This window comes from Amaranthus tricolor, chromosome 9 (genome assembly GCF_026212465.1).
Source record: "Amaranthus tricolor cultivar Red isolate AtriRed21 chromosome 9, ASM2621246v1, whole genome shotgun sequence".
NCBI classification, from domain to species: domain Eukaryota; kingdom Viridiplantae; phylum Streptophyta; class Magnoliopsida; order Caryophyllales; family Amaranthaceae; genus Amaranthus; species Amaranthus tricolor.
The window spans coordinates 27189625-27198194 of NC_080055.1; the positions used below are offsets into that span (position 1 = coordinate 27189625).

Below are 8570 nucleotides of genomic sequence, written 5' to 3' on the forward strand. Positions count from 1 at the left end.
TCTCCTATGTATTTATTTTATAATTTGAAGTTGAAATTGTATATATGTATTATGTTTGCTAGATTTTTAATTTACTACATTTAAATTATATTATCTAGTCGATACCACTTGCTATTTTATAAACTCCATCCATTTAAAATGTTATATTTTCCATTGTATAAAAATGAAGTGTCTAATATGGTAATAAATTAAACTAACTCATATACTGAGAAACAGTACATCACAACAACAATAATATGCCATAATCATAATTCAAAAGATTAAGGTCGGCTTCCAATCATACAAAAGTTACATAAATGGTATATAATTTTAATTTTATCATTTTCAAAGAGTAAATGTCGAGATATTTTACATACTTATGAATACAATATGATTTTCATAATAATAATAATAAATATTAAACTAAAAAGAACACAGAAAGTGTCACTCAAAATCATAATAATCATAAACATGACTAGGAAGACGAGGACTGAGGATGACTTCAAGTGGTGTGGCTTTCATGTTGGTCAGACCATAACCTTCAGTCATGTCAATTGCTTTTTCAGACGAAGTCCCGACATCGAACCCATGCAGTAAATTAGCTAATACAAACAACATCATCTTTAGGGCATAAGATATTCCAGGACACATTCTCCTACCACTTCCAAATGGCATAAGCTCAAAGTTTTGCCCTCTAAAATCACAGTCTATGTGACTAGTTAGGAACCTTTCAGGGTGAAATTCCAATGGGTTGTCCCATAATTGTGGGTCCCTCTGTATCTTGTAAAGATTAACCAATAGACGGGTTCCAGCTTGGATTTTGTAACCATTAATGGTACAATCTGTAATGGCTTCTCGAGGTACTGAAAGGGGTCCTGCTGGATATAGCCTCATAGTCTCCTTTAGGACTGCTTGTAAGTAGACTAAGTTGTTTAGGTCTGATTCTTCAACCTGTCTTTCTTTTCCTACTACTTCTTCTATCTCTTTTTGAGCCTTTCTTAGACAATCTTTGTTATTGAGTAGCAATGATAGTGCCCATGTTAAGGTCACTGCTATTGTGTCTGTTGCTGCTAATATAATTGTCTGTTGAGAGATGTAGAGAAAATGGTCCAAATTAGATTGATAAGCACTGTAAATGTTTTTAGATCTTACAACTTATAGTGTTTCACAATTAAAACCAGTGGTTTGAACTTATTATCTACATGCATTTTTCTTAAAAAATTATATTCCCATAGTTATAATCATTACTTGGACCGAATAGTTTTAATTTACACAGCTAAATATTATATTGCTACGTACATTTATTTAAATACAAATATCCATATTTATAACTATTTAAACAATTAATAACTATCAGACACTAATTGTGCCAAAGAGTCCCAAAATTATTTTAGTTGGTTGAATTGGGTGAATAAAACAAAAATAAAATGTGTGGATATGATTGAAAAGAAAAAAGATTGATGAACAATGTTAATGAGACAATCAGATTAAGTAAATGTAGCAATTTAAATGAGACAAATTAGAGAGTATATCGTACTTCCTCCGTTTCATTATGATTGCAAATGATCAAGGGTAGATCTAAGAAAAATTACATTATGTCAATGATGTTCTTAAAAAAATGTGCTTAAGGAGGTTTGAATCAAAATTAATGCATTTAATAGAAAAACTTGTACCAACTAAACCAACGTAACATATTACTGATTGACCTTAAATCTAGCCTTGCAAATGATAGTGATCACATTTGCCCACGTAACATATTACTCCGAATTATTGCAAGTATTTTAAAATGAAGATAATAATAAATGTTTATGTAAGAGGCTTACCATGCAGGTGGCCTTGATGATTATATCTTCTTCAAATTGGGAAGCCTGATGCTCCTCTCTTTCAAAAATGTTAAGCAATACATCCAAAAAGTCTCGTTTGTGCTGTCCTTGATCAGAGAGTCGTCTTTGTTTATGGTGATCCAACCAAAATTGAGCCATATTATCAATTTCATTAGCGACCTTTTTCATGGCTTTTTCATACCCTCCAATATCCAACCACCTTAAAAATGGAAGAAAATCACCGGGAACAAATGTGCCAGCTAATTCAAAGAAATCCCTCAGAACCTTTGCCCTCTTATTATATTCTTCACCTTTGTAGAATTCCTTTAGTGAAGCCCCAGCTACCAATCTTACTGATGCATTAATGTTTATGTCACTAAACCATTGCTTCATGTCCACTATGATACATAGAGAAAATAAGATTATTATGTCTTCTTAATAAGGAGAAATATATTTCTGGAAAATACTTACATGTGATTATATATCGAATAATTAGATAAGAGATTGACTAATATATAAGTTTGGTGGAAAAATCTTATTAACAAATTGGTTTTAGAATAAAACTTTGTTGTATTTGTGTGCAGTCAACCTCCTCTTACGTGAGCCTAAGTCCAGTGACAAATTTATAATGGTATCAGAGCTGACAGTTTCCGATCAACCAGAAACAAAAAATCTTGATCTTTCATAAAAACAACTTGCGTTTCAAAAATAATGCTGTTCCATCCAATTTAAAAAATTTATTTATGTGTGAGGGAAAGTCCTATTGAAAAATAACAAACATGTGATTCCAAATCAAAGAGTTAGAGAGATGTAATAGGCTACTCCTATTAGCTAATTAGCTTTGGGATGAAATCTCAACAGGGTTGTATGCAGTCAACTCTTCTATTGTGTAGCTCTTATTTACAAGTCCGATAATAAATTTATCACTTTAACCAACTTCATAATTTTTCTAAAAAATATTGTATATATTATTTTAGTCCGTTTTATTAAATTTACTTTATTACTATTTTAGAACATCGACTCTATTTATAATGCTCCACCAAAACTTCAAATTTATTCTCCTACCTATATAAACTTATAATTGCTCTACGAAATGACTAATTTTAATAATTATATATTCCTATTTTACTTTGTTTTTCAAAAGATAGAACATGATATACTTCCTTTTATTCACCTTGCTCCATTTAATTATCTATCATACTTGAATTGCATTTTATTATTAATCTATAAGTTAAAATATAATCATGTGAAATCTTATTTAATTCGTTTTAATATAAAGTTTATTAATATTAATTTTTTATACTCCTAATTTTTTATTACACATAATTAAATATATTAAAAATTAAATAAATACATTGAATGAAGTGTAATTAAAGGAAACATTTAATTAAGAGTGATTATTATTTACCTTTGTTCAAACACTCCTTATGCAATGCTTTAATGGCTAATTTCACCTCAGAAATTCTAACTTGTTTATGCATCTCTAACTGATGATTAGACAACAGTTGAACAGTAATAATCTTCTTCATCTCACGCCAGTACGGCCCATACGGGCTTAACCCGAACATAGCAGAGTTATAACCCACCCGCTCATTAAAAATCGTTTGAGGACGAGAAGCAAAAATCCTATCATTAGTACTTAAACACTCTTTTGCTGTTTGTGCTGAACTCACAACCAAAGCATGGTCCACACCAAGCTTTATCATAAAGATGGGGCCGTATTGATCAGCTAATTTACCCAATGTTATGTGCGGAAGCTTTCCAAGTAGATGAAGATGGCCTATAATAGGCCATGACCCAGATGGTTTGGGGGGTATTTGGTTGATGCCCTTTTTCCATTTTTGTATGCAGTAGAAGAATACAAGTAATGCCAGTAAGCTTATGGCTTCAGTAGAGAACATAGTGGAGAGGTGTAACAACATTATTTCCAGATGATTTTAATTCTTTGTTGGTGTTGGTATTGATTATGTGAACTTTTGAGTTGAGAACAAGGTTTCAAGAATGATAAAATCAATTATTCAATACTAATATATAAACTCCGTGCAATTTACGAATTTATCAGCATAAAATATTTTATTATCATGATAAAATTTATCAAATATATCAATATTTTAAACTAAAAATTAATTATTGTTTTTTTTAATTATTTACCGAATACATAACTATTTCATTCAATTAAACATATCAAATTTTAGGTAGGTATAGAGAATTTTTACAATAAATCATATAAATACTTTACCTAAGTTAGCTTTAATATTAAAAAAATCAGATTCTAAATCTGGTAGCAAGTATTGTCATGTAATCAATTATCATGAAACGATTTCAATTGAAAGATGACATTTGTCATTTTCTATTATTTTTATTAGTATCTAGATGTTCGTCGATCAGTAAGGTCAAAGTGGACTATCGCCTGAGGCAAATATTTTTTCCATATACAAAGTTGATATTGATTTGAATTGTAGGTTAGATTTAACTTATAGCCGCTCTCCTGAGAAACCGTCTCTTTGAGTTATTAGATTTTTTTATAAAATATCCAAAATATAAAAGTTCAAATTATTATGTTAATTAGCTAAACAAGCTTTAGGTCATTGCAGTATACAAATAAAACTTGATGAGGAAAGAAGTTTACTTAATTTTTGCATCGGTTTAGTTTTTGTTTTTTTTATTCTCATTATCTGCATTCAAAAGGATGAATTCCCTCACTTAGATTTTTTTAGCGTACTTCCAAATAAAAAAAGTTGTAATGTTGACGTGTCTAACGATATTAGTAGTATAAGATCTTAGGATCTATGAAGTGACCATTTCATTGTTGTCGAGCTACAAACCTACAAAGCTAAAAATGTAAAAATGTACTTTGTAATTTGGTGCAACATTTTCAACTCTTTCTATGACTTGATTGGCCATGCATGCATATTGCTCTAGTGTTCTCTAATTTGATAAGGTGGGGACCGGGCACTACTCTGTGCCCAATTTTTTTTTTTTTTTTTTATATATATATATAATTTTTGGGTTTTTAATCAGTATGGTCTGAAAGATATTTTGTAAATTATTTTTAAATTAACTGAAAAGTTGATTTTTATGTAAAAATAAAAGCTATTATGGCTTTTAAGTATGAGTAGGTTTTCTTATTGGTTTTAATTTTTCTCTAATAAACAACTTATAATCAACATATAATTTTATTAATATTTTTATGCCAGTTGACTTAAACAAGCGGCTTACAAGCTATTAGTTAATCAAATAAGTTAACTGTTATGAATAGTGTCATGAATGGTGTGAGTTGAGTGCACAATTGATGTGTGCATTCATGTGTGACTCTTGGGATGAAATCCAATGAGTATGTTAATGTGGGTTATTAAGTTGATAACTTAATGATTGTAGTGTTAAGTATGATTTATTGTGGTGATGGTATTTATGGGAATTATTGGTGTTAATGATGATTAATGAAGAAGTGCAAAGGGTCTTGGAAGATACTTTGCTTGAGCAGAATCTGACAGAAGAATCCTGAAAGGTTGCTCGACTGAGCGAGCTCTTGGTTTGGTCGAGTGGACAAACAGAATGTATCCAGAAGTTGTCTGTAGCTCGCTCGATCGAGTCGCTCAACCGAGCGAGCTCTCTATTTTGGTCGAGCGGTTCCTCTGATACACCTAGGATGTTGTTTTTGTTCTTTCAAGTTCTTGGAGCTGTTTCATATCATTCATTATTCTACATTAAACATGCATTAAATGAGCAATTATCATTGAATGTACTTAATACTATAAATAGAGCTCTCATACTCACTCAAAAATACCATCAAACACAACCCCTAAGCCAAACACATAGCCTTTTGATTTTATCTTACTCAATTGTAAGAGTGTTTTGTACACCTTTAATATAATATAAACGAGAAACTACACACACAGAGGACGTAGCCATCATTGGGTGAACCTCCTTAAATCTTTGTGTCCGTTTTTGCTAGTTTTACATTATCAAACATTTGTTTAGTTCATTGTTTTTATTATCGTTCATCAAAGTTCTTAGCATCGTATCGATCTTGGCAAATAATTCATTAACTAAACCAACTAATTCTCTAATAACCCCTTATGTGACACAAATTTCCAAAAATATGATGCTCCATAGCTCACAATTAAACCTATCGACTTGTATTGCATGCACACTTATTCTATATGCTTAAATAAGATATTTTTTTCTCACCCATTTTAATGTTATAACTTTCATTATAATTTATCAAATGTCTTAAGTTTTTTTTTTCTTTGTGCAATAATCAAAAGGAACAATATCTTAAATTTTATTAATATTGCTTGAAATACGTACAAATAAAGATCATATAACCTCTTACATATTATCCAAAATATGACAATAATTTTTAAAAATAGAACAATACTTAACTTAACCTATGATTAAACTAATGTCTTTTCAGAAAATAATGTCAAATGTTGAAATTTTTTTATGTTTGAAGAAAATTGAATGAGTAAAATAAAAATACTTAAAAGTTACAAGTCAAACAACAGTATAACTTTTCAATCTCTTACAGGAAACGTAAGGGAATTGTTGGACAAAATTATTTGACTAAAAACAGATTATTTAACACGGAGATTGATTAAGATCATGCTAATACCACAAATAAATATTCCTTTTCTTGCTAAAATTCCTCTTAATGTCCCACTTGTCTTCCAATTGGAAAATACTAACATACAATTTGACTTCTTCATCCATCATTAAGATGATGGAATGAATTTTATTTTTTTTTTTAAAAAAAAGGTGATATTATAAAGTATTTTTAATTAAATTGATTAAAAATCTCATTTTACTATAGTAGTTTAGACTATTTTTGTTAATATATACCCTTCTGTTCCAAAAGAATTGCTATGATATTCTTTTTAATTTGTCAGATGAAATTTACTATAATTATATTTTGCTTGTAACCTGTCTTTTCATTCCAACAACATATTTCTTTTATTTTTCTATAAAATTTATTTTCCAATATTATCCTCTTTGTACTTAATATTTTTCTCTTTTTCATCAACTAATTTTAAACTAATTTTTTTATGCAATGAATTTATTTTATTTAATTTTTTAAAAGCAAAGAAAAATAAGATCTAAAATTTTTTTTTTATTATAGCATAGCCTAAAAGAAGGGAAATGTTTAGTGAATATCGAATCTAGAATCTTATTAGGAGATAATCCTATTGGGATGATATCTAATTCTTTTCATACTTAATGAAACAACATGAAGTTATCGGTTGGTGTTTCTACATTTATGTTCAATTTGGTTTCACTGTCATAATTTATTTTTTAGTATTTTTATTTATATATAATTAAAAATTATAAAAAGTTAATTTGTAACTATAAATTAATAGTAAAAAAAATACCAATTAAAGTTGTGAATAAATAATGACAAAGATCAAATGAGACAAATAGAGAAATGAAATGAGCAATTTCATCCTATTTACAAAGAGCCTCAAATAATAAACGTTGACTTTTTAATTACATTGACTTTTTATACAGTTTTAAGTATAATTTGAGTTTTGATATTCATAAATATGTTATAAAAAATTATAAAAAGCACGTATTAAAATCTATAAATAAAGACGAAACTAATGTGATCATACATAAAAATATTTAAACTTTTATATATCTATGAAAAACTATATATAAATTTTTCTCTTTTATATGAAATATTCTAAACATAATGTTTAAAATAACACAAAAGACTATTCAGTTCTACTCAATTTGCTACATTATAATTCAGAATATCTTACATCAAAAAACACAATGTAATATAACGAATAGGAAACAGGAAGTATTGGAAATGAATGGACCAAGTAAAAATGATTGGATTAAATATTTCAATATTCACAAATTATTATATAAAATGATCTTATCAAGAGACGTACTTTATACTTGAGTTAATAATCCATCTAATAAAGATTATAAGAATATGAATTTCTTATTTAAGGTCCGTGACCGAAAAACAAACTCTCAAAACATATTAATGCAATTAATAGTTGATACAAAGTCAAAAATTATAGACTTTAAAAATTTAGGAAATTTCGTGCGGCCATTGTCGAGCCATGTGTCACTACCCGTAATTCAGATTTTTGTGGTCGAAGCATTTGTAGCCTCTAAGGCTCTAAGATACGGTGAAAGATATGGTGAATGACTCTGTCAATGGAAAACATAGAAAATGTGTATCAGTTGGCACTAATAAGTGATGCCCATTCAAGTGTTCGAAAATAATCGAAATAATTTTGATTCTTAAATATCTGAAAAATCAACAATATGGTTTTAATTAGATATATTTATTCGGGTCATCGCGTTAATTTCGAGTTTTATATTTTGGGTCTGTTGATATCGGATTTTGTCTTCATATTGTTCTTTAAATCATTGAAAATCATTTTTTCAGTCGGGTTAAATCGAGTTCGGTTATAAACTCAAGTTAATTTCAGGTCATCAAGTCTGTTTCGAACACCTCTAATTTTAATGTTTATATACGAATATTTCGAGTTGGGTCAGATCATAATCGATTTTGGTTGGCCAGATTAATTTTGGCAGCACCTTCATTCTTAGAGATCACCTATGGACTATGGTAAACATGTAGAAACTTAACATCTAGAGTAGTATTTTAATCTAGAAATTTATGCAAAATATCAGTCAGACATACCTTGACTTATTACTTGAATAATCAACAAAATAAGCTTGTATAAAAAGACCATAAACATGTATCAGAGTATCATAACCCATTTTCCAATCCCTTCCTAAGAAAAGTTC

At 28.8% G+C, this 8570-nt stretch overlaps 1 protein-coding gene across 1 annotated transcript; it reads right to left on the minus strand.

The window, feature by feature from the left end:
* Positions 1-220: 220 nt before the first annotated feature.
* LOC130824188 (cytochrome P450 CYP82D47-like) lies at positions 221-3849 on the minus strand. The gene is made up of 3 exons (XM_057689085.1): positions 3211-3849; positions 1803-2200; positions 221-1062 (listed from the first exon to the last, which is right to left on the minus strand). The coding sequence occupies exons 1-3, from the start codon at positions 3722-3724 to the stop codon at positions 424-426; spliced, it is 1551 nt and encodes a 516-aa protein (XP_057545068.1). The 5' UTR covers positions 3725-3849; the 3' UTR covers positions 221-423.
* Positions 3850-8570: the final 4721 nt, after the last annotated feature.